General features: G+C 37.0%; 1 protein-coding gene across 1 annotated transcript in view; it reads right to left on the reverse strand.

Annotated features, from left to right (window-relative positions):
• Positions 1-19,383, reverse strand: part of LOC142087267 (neural-cadherin-like) — a 69,068-nt gene that overhangs the window by 36,027 nt on the left and 13,658 nt on the right. The window contains exons 2-10 of the mRNA XM_075161330.1: positions 15,112-15,309; positions 14,014-14,239; positions 11,391-11,595; positions 9,698-9,809; positions 8,139-8,388; positions 5,097-5,239; positions 1,763-1,935; positions 567-735; positions 80-250 (exon numbers count right to left, since the gene is read on the reverse strand). Of these exons, the coding sequence (XP_075017431.1) occupies positions 80-250; positions 567-735; positions 1,763-1,935; positions 5,097-5,239; positions 8,139-8,388; positions 9,698-9,809; positions 11,391-11,595; positions 14,014-14,239; positions 15,112-15,309 (1,647 nt within the window). The remainder of the gene's footprint in view (positions 1-79; positions 251-566; positions 736-1,762; positions 1,936-5,096; positions 5,240-8,138; positions 8,389-9,697; positions 9,810-11,390; positions 11,596-14,013; positions 14,240-15,111; positions 15,310-19,383) is intronic.

The following is a 19,383-nucleotide window of genomic DNA, read 5'->3' on the forward strand; positions in this document are numbered from 1 at the left end:
AGACAAAACCCCAAAATCTTAGACATCAGGTAAGCTCACACTCAGGGCACCGAAACTCTATCCAATGACACTCAATTACATTCATAGTGGGTGTTTTCAAATCTGGGATCATTGTCATTTTGGTCCAGGATGATAATATTTATCTGACATATTCCAATGAGTGGTTCCGCTGCCTGATCTGTTGCTGTCACAGTGATAGGATATTCCCTCTGTTTTTCTCGATCAAATACCTGAACAGTTGTCAGAACTCCTGAAAACAAATTAAATACCAGAGAGTCAATAATGTGCACTTAAAATAAGGTGCTTTTTTTAAATCTAGTTACAAAAACACAGAAGTTATTTCACACAGCAGAACTTCCACATTTCAGGGAAAACATCAGTTCTAGTTCATCGACATGTATGAAACTAAAGGGAGAATATTTGTTCATGCAGTTAATACAGTTCATATTTTGTCTGCTATCAAAAAACTCAATGAAAAAGCACACATGATTTTATCTAAGCTTTTTTACCATCAGTGTAACGAAGTGGTTTCTATATGCCAGCATCTGTTCTGATATTCGCTTTACCTGTGTCAGGATGAATACTAAATGCTGGTAGGACACCACCTCTGTGCATCAAGCCATATTTCACTATACCATTGGCTCCTTCATCAGCATCAGTGGCTTCAACCTGCAGCACAACTGTCCCTGAAGGCTGGTTTTCCAATACAGAAGCATGTTCCCGATAATACTGACACTAAGAGAAGGGAGGGAAAAAAAAAAAGAAAAATCAAGGACTTACCATGACATTTGATTTAAAGACATACTAGAGGAAAAAAAAAGAAAAGAAGATTTAGCTACACTTCCATTCACATGAACTGATGTTAATGTTTTATCTGTACCATGATTAATCTACAGACTTCATTTGCTCTTTTGTGGTTATACAAACAACACACAACATGAGGCCACTGAGCATCTCCAACTAGTGAAAATAATTTGGAGAAAAAGTTACAGTTGCATGTACTTCCAGATGCTAATATTTTTCTATATTAGCAAAAAGTCTTATGAAAAAGAGGGCATACGCTTGCCCAAACCACAGAATTGCTTTGGTCAAAAAGGGATTTCTACACAAAGTAACTTTGTCAAGGACAGATTACTGAGAATTTCCAAGACTGACATTAATAGTCACTGACTTTTCAAACTATGCAACATTGCCCAACAACATTTTAGCCATCAGCATCAAACTTGAAATTTTTAGACAACAGATCTTTAATATGAATTAACATTCTGAAAACATATTCAAGCATTTTATTTTTTACAGTACTTTACACATTACGCTAAAACACTTTCATTCTTCTCTCTTTCATCAGTTCCAGACATACAGTCATCAAAAGAAGCCTATGTAATTTAGAGAGGTATTTTGGAATATTTTGGAACAAGTCCACTGCATAGATAGCTATACCTATCAATTCCTCGTTACATACGTCACACTGAACCTCCAAAAGTTATTTACTCAACCTTATCTTCTAAAATGCCAGAGATGAGATGTGGATCAGGGAAGAGACAGTGCTCACAGGAGCTGTTCTGCCACAAGAGGAGAACAAACCCTCTAAGTCTTAGGAGAGGGATGGAAAAGATGGAGAAGACAGCAGCATCAGACTCAAAGAGAGACGAAAGCGGACCACTTGCTGAATAGCTCATCTGCTGCATCAATTGCAGTGACAACACAGTCTTAAACATTTACCACACAGTCTAATACAAATGACCAAGCCTCATATATTTACCTTCTGAAAGACAGGTTTGTTATTGTTGACATCATCAATTTTCACAACAACCTGGGCAGTACTTGTAAGAGAATGGGGCCCTCCAGAAGCGTTATCATCAGTAGCTGTGACATTAAGTACGTATTCTGTCCCCTGCAGCTTAGGAAACTGACTTGAACGAAGTCTAACTAGCCCTGTAAAAACAACAAAGGTTTTTCATTTTTTCACTACATTAACCAATTACTGTTATTCTTCTCACTAGGAAGCACAACAACGAACCATTCTGGTTTACCCATTCACCAATAAACCACAAGGCTGCTAGAGTTTAATTTAACTATGGTATTTTTACTGCAGCCTGATATTAAAACAAAATTAAGACAGCACAACAGGTTTGTTTGTCTGCAGGTATGTCTACAGAGCTAAATGAGACAACAGCTACAACTCAGCTGACCTGCACATATTAGCTTTAGTCTATCTGCTGCAGAAAAAAACCAAAACAAAACAAAAAATCCAGAAAAACATTGTGGCAGACTTCTGTTTAACCTGCACCAGCCCCACCAGCGAGCCTGGCTATGTTCCTGTATCATTATTGCCATGAAGCGTGTGTCACCATGTCTACAGCTGTAGCTACCTATGCTAGCTCAACTGAAACTAGTACAAGTTTACCTTCCTGCAGCACAATCATAGCAGCATTTAGCTATATAGTCATATCCTCAGAAACCTGTATTTTGCTGCTCTCCCAATGATACACCCTGCTGGATGGGACATAAAGGCACTGTCAGAGAAAAATGTATAAAAGATTTGCTACAAAAGCAAAAGAGTCTACAGCTATCTGAGACCATGCAGTAAGAAGCTGTCATTCTTTTGCTCCATCATCCATCAATCACCTCTATTATTCATCAGGCATAATAGCAATTGTCATTACAACAGAGTATTGTCACAGCATCAGTGTCACTCAATTTGCTTGCAAATGTATTGCTTTAGCTGCAGCATTTATTTTTGACACATTTCCATTTTACCTTTGCATTTCTGTGACAAGGGGGTACAGACTATTCCCCTGACAGCACTTCTGAAAAGAAGCTGCTGCAAGCTACTGTATAAACCTTTACTGGTTTATTAAGCAACAAAAGCCCAAAAGTGTTTTGGAAAAAAAATGCTAATGTTTCTAAAATTTTCAGAGACTATAAAAATTAATTGGTAGAAATGTATAAAAGTACATATACATGATTATCTATATTAAAACTATGGAGCTGATCCTAAGAGATGCTATCAATCAAATGTTAAGATTCTTTAAGCACTTACAATAAAGATTTTCAGAAGCATCAGATATACTACCCCTGTGGCAATTAGACACTTTTAAAACCACCATTCCTCTTTAGGTGCCAAAGTATCTTTAGAAATTTAACTCTTGGAACCCACAACTCTATTTTTAAGTCAGAAAGGATAAAAGGAGCTCTCATAAATTCAGGATCACGCTTCAACACTTGCAAGTTACCTGCAGACCATGTTTTTGGGAACATTTCAGAATCTAACATTAATATTGCAAAAATATGATTTGCATTGAAATTAAAATTTCATGCTAAGTGAACTCTATGAAATAAAGAGAAGGAATAACTTAAGGCGGCTTTCTCCTTCTTTTATATTCAATGCTTGTGCTTTGAAAAATTTAAATTCAGATTTTGACTGCAGTTCAAGATGGGTTAAATATAAAATAGTTTAACTGAAGTTAATTAAGTTACTTCAATCCGTCAATGGGATTTCAATTTGGTTGCCTGTTTCTGTCTCAAAACATCCTCTGTTGTTTTTTCAAGCAATAAACAGCAAATAGATCCTATTAATTTAAAGGGATATGCCAGCCTACTTAGATGATGTGTGTTTGTGCACTCTTTTTTCTAATTTTTTTTTTAAATGAGGACACCAATGTTGTGGGAGTTTTTCCTTTGGGGTTTTAAAAATACGCAACTGCTGAAAAGAATTTAAGAAGATGTAAAAATTGGTATTTCAGAACAAATGACTTAAACTGCAAAGTATTCTCCACACAGTTTTTTTTCTCACGCATGTAGTATTCTCGCCTAAATAACATTGCTTATGTGAATGATTTTGTCCTTAAATGAAAAATATACTTACTGAGTTCGTATTTTATATACTTTTGCCTTCATTGAAATAAAACAGTGGTAGTCTCATTCCGCCTACAAATGCATCATTTTGTGTCAGTACAACACAAGTAAACCTGGTTAAGAAGTGTTTGCTCACTGCGTAATCAGGACATGCGTGATCAGGACATAGACATAAGCACGGGGAAAAAAAAGCCTCATCTAAAAACTAAATGCCCACTTTAAACCAGTTAAAACTGAGTTATTGAAAAAGTTGCACAAAGAAAACTTCTCTAGTCAGAACTGTCATCCTATTGTTTTTTCTCCTCACATGGCTGTTTGATTACTGATAGTATCTTTGGATAATTGCAGCAGGTAGATGTCAGCTTTGAGTGCACCAACAGGCCTTGCAAGCTCTTCCTCCTGCTCCCTGGGTTAGGCTGCCCATGTCCAAGGCCAGCTCTGACACCACGCAGCCGGCCAGCCCTGGGTCAGACAGTTAGTTGCCAGAAGCCTTGTCTGTGGCCTCTGCCCCATGTCTTGGGCGCTGCGCTTAAGCCCAGGTCTTTTCCTGAGCTCCCCTGGAGGTGTGCTGTACCTGGCCGCGTATATTGCTGACCCTGACACTGCCTTGCTGACTTGGCTTCCCAGCTTGACCCGAGACCTGCCTCACCACTGCAAATCCGTCTGGTGACCGCTGGACTGTTGGATGAACCAGGTTTGTATCACGGGACCTGCTCTGCTCTTCTTCCTCAGGATGGTGCTCTGTGGCTGTGCGGTCTCTGCCCCCCCCGCCTTGCTGTCACCCTTGACTCCTATTTCCCCTTACCCTGCTGAGTAGTCCTTTCTTGCTACAACTTTCAAACTAGTCTCCTAGACTAAATGTTATTCAAATTCTTGTTTGACATTTTGGAATGTCACTGTTTCAACAATAACAGTCTCTATTAAGTTACTGTCTATTAAGTTACCTGTTATCCATAATAATGTTCTCTGTTAAGTTACTGACTGAAAGAAAACAATGAACAAGATAGGTAATTATACAAAGCTTTTAGGAAAATGATACAATTTTTTGGACGTTATAAGAGAGTCTAGAACAACTGCATCTTTTTCTTGCACTTTTTTTAATTAGGTTAGCATGAGCTTCAAAAATAGCATACACCATTCACTTTTTATAATTGCTACCTAATGAAGACCAAATTCAAGCTGCATCACATCAGAATCAACATTATGACTGCAGCAGCAAAGAGCTAATATATTATTACCTTTCTTCGAGTCAATAACAAAGTTTCCTTTTTGATTCCCAGACTGAATATCGTACGTCACACCATCTCCATCAGGGTCGACGGCATTAACTGTGGCAATCAGTGTGTTTGGGCCTGCATCTTCAGAAACAAAACTCCTGTAGCTGTTAAAAGAAATTATGACAACACATTTATGAATTTAGACAGGAAATAATATATACAGAACTATGCTTTACAATGCCTACTGACTACCTGTACAAAGGGTACTGCAGAGATTTGTAATTTATTAATACAATTACACTGATGTTTCTTTGTTAACCAGTGAAATGGTAATATTGATGATCTATCCAACCATTCAGGTCTTTCTGCTGTCACCTCCCACAGATTTCCATTGCAAACTTTCAGCAGTACTAAAGCTTTGAAGCTTAGCTTCACAACAAGTCTTGGGCTAAATGCAGAATTCACTTTTTTTTTTTAATTTAAAAAAATGAGTTGCATGCTTCACAGAATCAAAGCAAATATTTGCTAAGTTAAAGCATTGCTTGTTATAGCACACTTTCTGACACAAGATCTCAAAATGCTTTCAGTGTAGTCTTTGCACCAGCATGACTAAGATGAGAATCAGATCTGGAGAATATGCGCATAATGTCAGTTTTACAAAAATCTCTTCTCAAGTTCAGACACATCACTGACATTGTAAGCTCTTAAGAGGCATTATCAGCCTAAGCTTAAAGCTCTCTGGAGTAGAAAAGCCCCCTGCTTTAGCAAAGTCCCAAATATTTATTATTTTATCTGACTGCATTGAGCATAGGCCAGACTAAGCATACTACAGACCTGTCCATAGTAGATATTCCAAAGCTCAGCCATAAGAATGAACTACAGCTGGCTGTATCCAACAATTTAGATAAAATACATATGTACCACTGGGTTCAGAGCGCTTATGGACCCACTCTCCATATGCTGAGAATAGGAAAAAATTCAAAGAAAAAGAAAATGCATGCACAGAAAACCTCTCCCGTAGCTTTTGTTGTCTAGAAACGTGTGTTTTCATCAAAACCTTCATAGAAACAGCTTTTTTCCTTCCCCCAATTTAATATATAATAAAGTAAGAGAAGTAAGTTATTGTGGTTTAGCTCAGTCACAACCCTCAGGATACTGTCTTAACTCTGCATCTGGAAAGCAAATGAACAATAATTTTGATAAGCTTGAACATGAAATAAAGGGGCAGAAGAGTTCAAGTGATCAGAAGGCATCTCTTAAAAAGGAGAAAGTAAAAACTGACAAAATGAAAGAGTGATAGCCTTAAGCATTTCGTAACTGAGATAAAGAATAACCGTGATGAAAGAAAGCTCATGGCAAGGAATCATAAGTTTTTACTGGACTGTAAATCTATTTAAACAAAGGGCTAGAAGGACAACATCATCATCTTGATTTGTATTAGTCTGCCACAGAGCATAACATTAATTGCAAACTAGTCTCTCAACAGGACCTAATTTACGGGTGTTCACAGAATACTTCAATTACGTTCTGTCTGAAAGTCACCTTTGGGTTCAAGATTTTTTTCACAACAGGACAGATAAAGCAAAATCAAAGCCTGGTTAACCTCGTTAAACAAAAACTTGAGATAATTTGAATTCCAGGAGTTGAATTCAATTTCAATGCCAACCTACACATATATACAATAGCAGTTTCCCTGCTATTGCATAGGGACAGAAAAGCTTCTTGTGAATGTTTGGTAATTTAAAATAATGTTCATTTCAATCATATTCTTCAGTAAACTTTAAATATAAGAGCTGGCAGGGGTTTTTTTTAAACTATGTTTTCTGCTTCCAATTTGTTAGAGATGTTTACATCGTCTTTAATATTATCACTCATTTCTGATTAAAAAATTAGGAACAGATTATGAACAAGACTAACAGCTACCAATAAATATTCGGTGACCCTGAAAATTAAAACAAATAAATAAATAAACAATAGGTATCATCTGAAAAGTGAGAAAGTTAATCTGGTTTAGTATTTGAAAATGCATAGAGATACAATAAGAATTTACAAAAGATCTACTTTTCCAAGCCATATCTCCTAAGCAATGTTTAGGAAAGAAAGGAAGGCACAAGATTTTGAAGCCAGAGATTACCTTTACATAAAATAAGGACCGTCAGAAAGCTTTGATGTTTTGTTCAGCTAAACCACAAGCTTAATCACTGAAATCACTGCCTGGGTTTTGTTCTGAGCAACTTCTACTTTTAAGAGTAGAAAGCTGATGCAGAAGCTGACTGGGAATTCCACTACTAAGCCTCTAACGTGAATGCAAGTTTATAGTACTTTTGACATTGCTTCAGATGCTTCTGAGCCTCAACTGTGGAAGAAAAATGCTTACTGGTGATTTAGAAGAAAAAAAAAGAAAAAAAAAGTACAGTTTGTAGGGCATGGGACTAAGTGAAATTAAATGAACTCCACTTATTGACATTTATCTTGTGGTTTTTATAATTCAGTGATCATATAGGATTCTGTCATCTAAGCATTTTTCTTTAACAAGAATGGGGGAGGCAGACTGTTGACTCTCTCTAAGCTTAAATTGCCTAATTAAAAGGTAAAATTCCACCATGTACTCTGCATGAGGGCTGAGGACAACACTGAGTTGCCTGCTTTTTCTGCTTGATTTCCCTTTGGTGGTGGAGGGGTCCTCTTGAAATGTATAATCTGAAATTACTGCACCACCTCTTTCAGTACGTATTGGAAAAAAGGTAAGTGCAAGATCTGTCAAAAGAAACTGTCTATATACAACCTCTATCTAGCTAGATACACAGATACACAAGTCCTACTATACATTGAAAGTATGCCTAAACCTTAAAATTAAGAGCCAAACTTAAAGCTGCCTTTTTTTTTTAAACTGCTAGTAAGAGAGTCTCAGAGTCAAAGGATCATCCTGCATTTGTCAGTCCAACTCTCAGATTTGATTGAACCGAAGCCAGTCACCATCCTGTAATGATCAGCCTTTCAACCAAAATATAAAAAGCAACAGTAAAAGACAAAGATAACAGAGTTTTAAGAATATGTATTTACATCGTCTGGGAAAACTCAGGCGCTTCATCATTCACATTTGAAACATGGATCCTAACAGTTGCTGTCCCAGTCTTCGGCTCTTCCCCCTTATCTACAGCCATAATTACGAACTCATAAAGATGGTTAGGTCGCTCATAATCCAACCGTGTTGCTGGAAAAATAGTACCATGAGAAGAAATACTAAAGTCTTGACTCAAAGCATAATATACTAATTCGGCATTCTCTTTTGAATCGCAGTCAGTGGCTGTCACTATTAAAAGAGAAGAGAAAGACATTGTGTAGATCAAAGTTTGTGAATTGGAATGTTAAGTACTTTAACAAGAGAATTAGTGTGTAGTATAAAATCGTAATAGCATTTGCTTTGGCATGTGATGCTTGACACAATTTATAAAACTCTGCTATCCCCTGTTCTTTTTATTGAACTAACCCTTACTTGAAAATAAGTTGGTTTTAAAAAAAAAAAAGTTAAGTCCCTGGTTGAATTCAGCCAGTAGATCTTGCCTTTGGCTGCTGGATTTAAAGACCCCTGTATTACTAAGAACATATTCCCACACAGAGACATATATTCTCATGTCCGCCTGACCTATACTGGTGACTTAAGATCACTCAGACAGATCACACCTCGTGTGATTAAAGATTAAATATTTACATATATTATTCAACTGATGCAAGTTATGTGTTTGTCAGATCCTACCCGCAACCTACAAAACCCTATGCTAAAAGTGCAGTTACTAGAATAGTAACTGACAGACTACCATTAGTACAGGATAAATCATTAAGTAGAACAGTAGGAGGTTATAAAATCCTATTTACTAGGGAACAGCAATTTTCCTGTAGTTTAATTTCCTTTTTCTCCTCAAGATTTATAAAAAGCTTATGTAAGGGTTAAAGACTAATATAAGGCCCTTCTACAACTGCTTAGTTGACATAAATTTGTTTTATTGCCAGGACCTGCTCATTTCTTTATAAACATTTTCAATATAAGATTTTTGTGGTTTACAAAGTCAAAATTTACATAATTTACAGAGCAGCATCATTTAAAGCTTAAGTTATTGGTTACATTGGGAAGAAGCAAAGTCTTTTTCGCAAGCATCTAAACAAAACCTCACATAAAACAGTCAAACCGTACAAGAGGCTTTTAACGCAAAAGAGCGGTATTCTCTACAGCAAGCCCACCTAGGACTCTTAAAGACAGGCAGAGAAGGTGAGCTGATGTGTCCATGATTTCTGATCCAACATCACTCTTTTCCTTCAAAAAAAGAAATGTTGCAAGATTGCTACTATAAACCTGCTGCTGTAATACCAACCACAACTGAAGTCCTGATACTTCAAAATCCTACAAAGATTTGTTTCCTTTGTCTCCCGTCCCCCAAAATTGTTTGGGTTGTGGCAGTAGTAAATAATTATGACCCAATTCTACAAGGTGCCATTTGCCTTCAGAGAGTTGCAACTACCAATGTTGGGGCAGGTAATTTTGCCTTCTGAACTGAATTCTAATTAGTGGGAGGAAAAAAAAAATACTTATACTGAATGTAACAAATCATTTGAGAAGTACTAACCTTGTAGAAGCAGAGTTGTCATAGTAACTGTTTCAGGAACACCAACTTTGCTGTAAATTGACTGATGAAATTCAGGGGCACAATCATTCACATCTGTGATTACAACCCAAACCTTAATGAAGAAGAGGGGAATGTCAAACAGCAAAGCGAATCAAGGCAATAACTTCATTGCTCTAGAAATATTGGATGGAAGAATTTCCCAAAAACATCCTTGAGGTCTTCAGAAGCTATAGCACATAGGATAAGCCATTTTTCTTAGATTGCTCTTTTCCTGCTGAGAACCATTGAAATATTAGATTCCAAAATACTAGGAATTGCCAAGTCCCACTCCCTTGCAGCAACATTTTCCACTTACCCTTCATCTCCATTGATTATTCCCTTTTAATAATTTAAAGGAAAATGGACTGTCTGCTATCCAAGCATCCTTTTTCCATTATCTTATCGTCCAACACTTCTGTGATTTGTAACACTAAAAATTCTACTACCAAGCATGTTATATTTTAGCATTATAAATCTCGAAGTTCTGAATTCAATTATAGCAGTGTAAATCAGACATAAATGGAATTGATTATGGTAAAACAAGTAAGAAATACAATTCTGCTTCTAACATCTTTAAAAATGTTTTCTTATTCCTACGTCAAATATCAGTCCACAGTTGCATTGTTTACAATCCAAACAGTAAAGGGTGTGTTAAATTAGCCTTTATGGTGGTTCATACTGCTACAGTTCAGACTGTCTGAAGATGGTTGAAGTATTCTGCATCACAGTGCAACTGGTAGACACATACTCCATCTACCCTTACATAAGTTTGTATAAACTCGGAGTTGCTCTCTTTTAACTATTGAGGTTGCATCAGTGTAAAGCAGGTACAAGTTAAACTACATTGAGGCCAAATGTACCTGTAAAATCATCTCATAATCCTCTTTCAAGTCATATTCTACCACTCTTCATCTTGCAGTACATAAAAGGGTCAACAGAAATTATCAGTGTCTGGTGTGCTACAGCCACTGTCACATTGACATACTGTTTTCACTGGCTCTCTGTGTCCTCACACTTGTTCCTAATAATTCTGCCTCCTGTTCCCTCTATAGTGTACATCTTATTTCCTGCAGCAGGAAAAAACTGTTATACTGCATGTATTCCCTAGCTCAATGAATCCTTGAATTCAAACAACTGTAATAACTATATTTAGAAATATTTTTGCTGTCAAACAGCTTTCTAAAACACCATGAACCATCATCTTTTAATATCTGTGAGTTTTTATTACTTTCTCTCTTTACAAGTTCACTTTGTGTTCTTGATATGAAACAAATCATTTTCTGTTTTGCCTTTGTTTTAAATTGGAATAATCTCAAATATACATCATACTTTATGAAGGTTTAGAGTAAGACAAAACCTCATGTCTGGCTTGGCCGCATCCATTTCCATATCTTCCCAGATAAGGCCTAGGACCTATGACAGGACGGCATATTGATCCCTCAGAAATAGCCTTTTCAGCATCTGCAAGAGTGAACTCTAAAAGTACCTAAACCAGGCCTCAACATCTACCCATAGAGAGAAAGACCTTTAAAATGGACAGTAGAAAAGAAAGCATGAGCTGGGGAAACGAGATTGCCTAGTGAATCTATACAGAAATCTGGAAAGGCTGAAAGAAAATGGAAATACATACAGACTGCCAGAAGTGAACACCTACCTCAGCTGCACTACTGAACTGTTCCTCATTTTCCTCTGCTCTGACCAAAAGAAGATACCGGTGATGGTCACTCTCATAATCCACACTCCGAGTTAAACTGATATCTCCTGTTGCCCGATCAATACTGAATAGACCACTAGGATTAGTTAGTAAACTGTAGCTCAGGGATTTCTTTTGATATGATACAGCAGTGACTGTAAGAAAGCTGCATTTTAAAAAAGAAAAAAAAAAAGAATCTTAAGCACATAATACAACATACTGAAAAATATGACAAAAATGATACTTATCAGAAATGATGGTGCAATCCTGTAGGTCTGATCAGAGCAATACTCACTGAAGTTAGTGATAGCTGTACCTAAACACCAAATTCAAACATTTTGTTATACAGTAGTTTTATCATCTTGAGGTTAAACAGATAAAGATAGGATTCTTGAAAGCAGAGCACAGTAAGGATTAAAAACACAGGAACAGAGGATTTCATTTTTGCTGCAACTGAATTTGCCTAGCTAACTTTCTTCTACGGTAGTGATGGTTTTCAGGCAGGAAACTAAAAGATAAAGCAAGATGCAAAAGAGTCATTTTAATAACAGCATGGTAAGTTTGCTGCTGCAGTCATACCATCCGAAAGTTTCAACAGATAACTGCAAAAGGATAAAAGCCAGTCACTAACAGCGTGCATGTTACACGTTATACAGGACATATGTTTTTAGCTCTTGTCTGGCACTATCTTTTTTCCACTGAAGTCCAATGTGTTTAAAGTCTTCAAGTGGGAAAAACACTTGCAGTATGAAGTAAAAGAAGAAATTAAAAAATAAATATTTTTAAAGGGTTTAAAACACAATACCAATTCCTCAAGTGTTTGTTGCCTTATCACACAGGTTTCTTAGGAAAAAGAATTCCTTCTTCCAGGAGAACCCACCAACATGTGACAACTACAATCAAAAAGACAAAATTCAGTTTGTCTGAACACCTTTTTCCCTGTTGTATTTCCATGCTGCTGTCTTCTCACTTCCTTCAGGTGGGAAGCAATGGAAAAGGTTGCTGTAGGTCATTATCTCACTTTAGTCTTTTTCTGTATTTTCCTTTGATGTGGTCTCACAGTTTCAGCCAGCACACGACCGTGTTCCTGCCAACAGGAATTATTTTGCCCTTCTTCTAACTCCCTACCTTGGCTGCATGTTCATGCCACCTCTCCTCTCCTGTCAGCACTAAAAATCACAAGGCCATGCTGTGAGCACATTTAAGAACCCACCTGAAAGCTTTTTTTTCTTTTTTTGGCTTTGTCTTTCATCTGATCAGCCTGCCCATGCGGCTAGCATATTACCACTAGTGGCAGACCAAAGGAACAGAAAGATTTGGTAACGCTCCTCTGCTCAGCAGCAGTGTTAAATCAGCCTACAATTGTGAAATCCTAAACCCAGAAATCCTGTGCATGACAGCAACTCTGTTTTCCTGTGTACTTGTGTAATTGGTCCAATTTAAATATCAGAACTTTAGGATTCTACACAGATTTTCATTACTATTTCTGGTCAACATGCAACAGGAAACCACTTTCACACTGTGTATATTCAAACCTCTTCTGACATAATAATAACCGCATTAAATATTTTATTCCTTTTGGATATTACCAAGTAATTTGACAAACTGACTAATCTACTAACATCTTAGGTGGGCAAACCTATTTTTAAATAGTAATAAAAAATAGTTATAAAGAATTTCATTGTTTTTAATCCTAAACATTATTGAACCCAAGATGGCAGGTACCTGTTAGGTATTGTAGCATTTCCCAGTTCTTCCATTTCTTTTATGCCTGTGCTATTTAAGTTTATTGCAGCTTTAAAGAAAAACCTTGTTATCTACTATTAACAGTTGCTAATTTTTTTTTATCTTAACGCACCTTGGTTATTTAGACACTGTAAAACTGAATGTTGTAGACTGAACAGTAAAATACAATACTAAAGATAATATAATAACAGTTGAATGGCCACACAAGGTGGACAAAAGTATTCTCGATTCAACTGGAAGAGGAAATGTTTGCCCTAAAAACAAAACAGTTTGGGACAGACGGAACTGAGTATTCAGGTGGACCTACGTAACTAACATTTTCTGTGATATTTAGATGGTTAGACAAAGGATGGAAAAATAAAATGACGAGTTTTGTGGGATCTTCATTTTTGCTCACTTTGTCACCCTGACTGATGAAGATGCAAAGAGAGTCTTTTGTTTTTTCTGGTTTTCACTTGATGGAGAAGGCACTTCTCCAAATTCGACACATAAAATTAACATATTCTTTTGCACCAGGTTATCTTTCTTCGTGATGTAACAGTTCTAATTTGTATTCTGCATTTTATTTGAAAATTAAGACACAATCAACATCTGCTAATACTTTCCGTATCATTTAAAAAAGCAAGAAACCATAATTATTCAATACTGCTTTTCTGTATAAAAGGATGACTAAAAATACATCAATCAAACTGTAACTTGATCAATTCTATTAAGATATCTGAATTGCTACTCACAGTATCTATTTATAATGCACAAACAATACTGAAGCTTTGGGGAGATCAAACAGAAGCTAAACTAGGAACAGAATCTCACTGCATTATTTTTAACTGTTACTTACGATTTTCCTTGCGGCGTACTTTCAGGAACATAAACAAAATATGATACGTTGGTGAACTGTGGAGGTCGAAATCCAGCCATTACAGAAACAGAGGCTGGAGACCCTCTGCTTCCAATTTTATCTGCTGCTAGTACAGTCAGTAAATACTCCTTGTCCCTCACCAATGGCAAACCTGTCGTTTTAACCCAGCCAGTGTCCTTCTCAACTTCAAATCTGTCTTCACCACCTAAAAAGAACAGATCCACAAATTGTTGTCAGCAAGAACATTTTTACTTTATTAAAATTAAGAGGAGAATACGGTATCAATTGGTTTTGGCTTAGAATCAGCATGCACACAAAAATTCAAAAGTTTTTTAGAACTTAGAAATCAGTAATTGCATTCATGATTACATTTCTAAGTTGCATTTTACTTCTCTGGACAATTATCACTCTTCTTTATCCTCCGATACTTTGCTGTTGTTTGACCCTAAATATCCCTTACCAGAAAATACCCTGCTAGAGTCCTGGCCAAGAGGAACAAATTCACCTTTGGAGCGGTATTGCTACTCTGCTTCTGCTTATACAGTTTTTAATTATTACTGAAGTTTCTTTCAAGAGCCCTACAAAGAAAATTATTAATGAGTCTGTACTAGCTTTGCAAAGCTAAGGCACCACCCAGACCCTTAAAAATTTGTTAGAAATGAACCAGAAGCACAACTCCCACAAAGGAGAAGAAACATTAATCTCTCCGCCCAACAAACTGTGCTCCACACGCTGCCCTATCTCATAAACAGGCAGTCCAGCAGAGAGGTGCTGACTACTGCTGCCGTTGCCACCCCCTTGCCAAAGCCCTGAGGAGAACTGACTCCTCCAGCCCCCATCATCCCTCGGGGGACAACCTGGACAGGAACCCAACTTTGCAGGGAGAACACACTTCAAATCTGGCAAATCTGTCCGCACCCTCAATAAAAGTTGATTTTTCTCATACACAGAGCTGAAGGCTTACGAACCTTTTGCAGGAGGAAGGGAAGATCTTTCACTAATGAAACTGAGGATACAAGACAAAAAAGTCACAAGAGTGAAGACTAATACATAAGGAATGAGAGGGTTAAAATTTACCTTCCAAGAGAAAATATTCTACAGCTCCATGGATCCCTTCATCTGCATCCACAGCAAGCAGCCTGTATACTTCAGTACCTCCCACAGCTTCAGGGGAAACCACAGCCAAGAACGGGAAGGGCTCCATGGCCCATTCAGGTACGTTGTCGTTCACGTCTGTCACAGTAAGTGATAAGTGCACCAAGTACCAATCCTTTCCTAACGGTCACAGAAAAATGAAGAAATACTTAGACAGCTAGTTAATGGCACTCAAAGTAACAGAAACATGTATCAATTCCTGAGTGTGTATTGTCTGCAATATTGTTGGCATGTAATCCAGAAAAACTTGGGGTTTAAGGCTTTTCTGCAATCAATAGCATCCAGACAAAATGGGGGGAAAAAATAACCAGCACAAGCTCTGCTGAACTGCAAGATCAGGGCCACCCATATTACATTCTACTAATATCTCTTTTTAGGAAAGATCACACATTCTTAAATTTTCAAAATTTAAATACACGTTTTCTGGAAAGTTTTTTTGCTGAAGAAAAAAAAATGATTACAGCAACTCTGAATTTTGAAAATTAAATATTTGTTGCCAAAAAATTCTAACCAATCTACCCTAACTTGTGATTTTCCTGGTTAGAAAGTTCACTGAAATCCTAATATGTTTTCACTTCTATTAAAGATTAAATGCTGCTAAAAAACAAACAAACAAAACCCCAAAAACAAACCACCACAGAATGAAACTATTCAATTCTCCAAAAATTGACAAGAGAAGATCCTTAAAAATTGAGGAAAAAGTATTTGTTATACCTCTGCCATTATTAAATCAACCAGTGAAGATAGTGGAGCTCCTAAACAAGAAATAAATACCAGGCAGGTATTGCTGAGAAGGTGGCAGAAAGGAAAAATGTCAGACTGAAGAAACTGTTCTGAAATCTCCAGGAATGGAGTTAAGCATTCTCGTTAAAGGAGGAAAGAGTGAGAAAATATCCTGAGTGAAGAAAGTTTCTGAACACAAGGCCAAAGGATAGGACTAAAATCTTCACGTTCCAAAGAAAGCAAAGTGATACAGAAGACAGAAAGCCATTTTCTCCTTAATAAATTTATATATATACTTTCAACTGAAAAAAATGCTTCCTTCAATCACACTCAACTCGCTCAGATTTTGAAGCAACTTAGCTGGGGTAACACAAGACTCTGACAAAGTGAGTATTTTTTTTGTAACTGATAGTATTTTTCAGTAACATCAGGGAGCACAGTATAAATATAACTTAGGCCTTTTGGCCAGCTTGGCTCCAAGTGGACTGGCAATGAACTTGTAAAAAGTTTTGCTACAGAAGCCAACTTCAGTGCTCCTGCAGTCCATATTTAATGCCTCCAGAAGAGTGGTGTATGCACACCCTGTCTGACTCTGAAAGCAGTACAACTGCATTGACATGGCACTATGCCCCAGCTAACAAGCCTGGGGAAGTGAAAGGGAATGTGCGCCGGGTGAAAACAGCTGTCTACATTTACAACATGATTTATCCACAAGTTTAATCATGGATGTAAAGTCAGACTTTTTAAAGTTGATGGTGTTAATACTTGATTTCAGTGTGTATTTATTATTTATACATACATGAAAACATATCTACACACACTCTCATTTATTTTCAAAATAGCTTTACAGGAACTGAAACAACATACAAAGAGGAACACCTAAAATCATCAGTTTTAATTTAAATCTAATTAATAATACCAAGAACTTAGTATTTAAGACTCTACATATAAAGTGTTGCCAAAATGTCTAATCTTGTAAACAGTGTTATCTTGCTAAGGAGGAATATTCTCCCAGGAAGGTGTGCCACTTAGGCTGAACAGCTGTACTCTTTCCCCCTCTCCACTTCCTTAACTGCAGCATTACATCCCTCTCCAAAAAACATCCATATTCCAACTAAAATACTTTTGTCTGATGTATGCATTTACTGATGTTATCTCTTTATTCCCACAGCAGTACTAATATACCTTTCATATCAGTCTCTTGCAATCGTCAGTTTTTCATAATTAGGAACCTCTGTCTGATGGCAAGTGGCATATTTAGTACACCCTATCATAATCTGCAATCTATAAACACCCAGTAAGTGGATTGTCGTAAAGAAAACTCCTTGGTGCTGTGATTAACAAAGTCAAATGTAAGTTTCTTAGTTTAGATTCCTGAGACTTAATCCATCATGACCTTTGAGTACTTTCTGTCTTATCCAGAAAATTCTCTTAATAGAAAAATCAGCATTCACTCAAGATAATCACAGTTCTTCTTAGTTAAACTTGTAAACCTGTATTAATTCATCTGAATTTTAGAACTGTAACTGCGAATACATCGCTTTTTTTTCTTTCCTAAAGAGCAACAGAAAGTGTATTGACAGTAACTTGTTAAATCCAAATGAATGTCTTTGTAATTATATTCTGTACTCAGAATCTGATGTTCCAGGGAATATAGTATTAGCTTAAGATAGCACATATGAAAAAACGGTGCCTACAGCAAAACAAAACTTCTAATTTATCAAACAGTAAAGCAGATCAGTTTCCTGAAAAAGAACCTTAACCATGCCTTGCACCATCGTAGAACATGGATACGTACAACACACATTTTTACATTTTCATGGAAAAATTCTCAGTTACCATGCACATCCAAGTCTTACAAAGTCTTCTCGACTCTAACTGAGACGAATTGTGTGTGTTATGTATTGCGCTTCTGCAGCCAGAAGTGTTGGGAGGCCTGGTCTAAGGATGCTCAATTCGGCTTCTCTAGCCAAATGTTCTTTGTAACATTGCATGCGAAGCCAAAGTTTCCAAAGATAAACTCGAATTGCTTCATTACAAAAAAAGACTGACACTGAGGTGAGACTACTGCAGCCCACACTGCTATTACACTGTCTTCGTAGTCACCCAGGTGTATTTCTCTTCAACTTTTAGACAGACTCCGTGAAAGCAGCTGCATGCTTTCTCCTCTGCTTGCAGATGCTGTTAAACTGCACAGGACAAAAGAAGCCAGAAGGAGCATTAAAAAAACAGCCAAAAATAATGATGTAAAAAGTAGCAGCATGGATTTTATTTCCCACTACCATATTAAATAGAACCAGGCGTGTTTCAAAGAGATGCGTTTCATGTCAGAATGTGCGTTCCAAAAGTCCCAGGGCAGCCAGTCCAAGACACCTGAAGAAACTGCAGAGGAGGGAACTTGTTAGATGCTGATCTGAATCTGAGGTTGAAATACACCACGGCAACCCACAACAGGGTGAGTTCTAAATGAGAAGTGCCAAATGAGATCAGTGTCTCCTTGAACGCTCCAAAGATTTTAATTAAAAGGTTATCCAAAAAGAATAAGTGCAAGCGGGAGAAGTTAGTGTCAAAATTGACTGTCTCTTCTCAGAAGAACAGGTCTTGTGCAAGCTGTCACAAGTTTCTAAATATCTACTATTAGCTTAGTTTGCTTGGGCATACTGCAGGCTTAAAATAGCAAGCACTAAGTTAGAAGCTGAGTTAAGAACCTTTGAAAATCTGCCTCTAATAGCAAGATCTATTGAGGATTTGAGTGCCACTTTGGTAACCTTGCTAGGAGTAGAAAGGTTACTGATTTTTGTCTCTCTCAAGTCTGGAAATCAATATCCTAATCAAGCTGTGAACTCATTCTGTTTCAAGTTCTACTAAAGTTCTTAACATGCATGTATTCCTCTATCCAAAAATAAGTAATAATTGAAGAATAACTCATATTTATTGAACAAGAAGTAATAAACCTGGATACAAATTCCACTCTTGCCACTTACTGATTGTCAGTTCACTGAACATTAATATGCTGGTACTTAGTACATAATTATAACTGAGAATTACCTCTTTAAGGAAACTGTGGAAAACTGCATGAGGACCGAGATTAATCCTCACATGCCCTAGCAAACTTTATTAATCAAAAACTAAAAGGACTTGGACATGTTCTTCCAGGTACTTCTGTTTTAATAGTTAAGATACCTTAATGTCATTTGCCATCTTGGCAAGATCAAAGCTGTCAGCAATATGTTGGTTACCACTGAAACATCTGAATACTCTTAAGAATTTTGTTAGGATAGTCAGCAGGAACTGCAATGCACATAATCGAAGAGACAGACGTAAGTGTCTCTCTTGACCAGCATACGTAACCACTGCATACGACCTCATGGATCTTATTGGTATATTATCTTCTTCCATCAACCATAGGCAATCTGATTCACAAGCAAAAATACTAAATAAATCATCATGATTTTGCTTTCAGATAAAGGC

This window comes from Calonectris borealis, chromosome 12, assembly GCF_964195595.1.
Source record: "Calonectris borealis chromosome 12, bCalBor7.hap1.2, whole genome shotgun sequence".
Classification (NCBI taxonomy): Eukaryota; Metazoa; Chordata; class Aves; order Procellariiformes; family Procellariidae; genus Calonectris; species Calonectris borealis.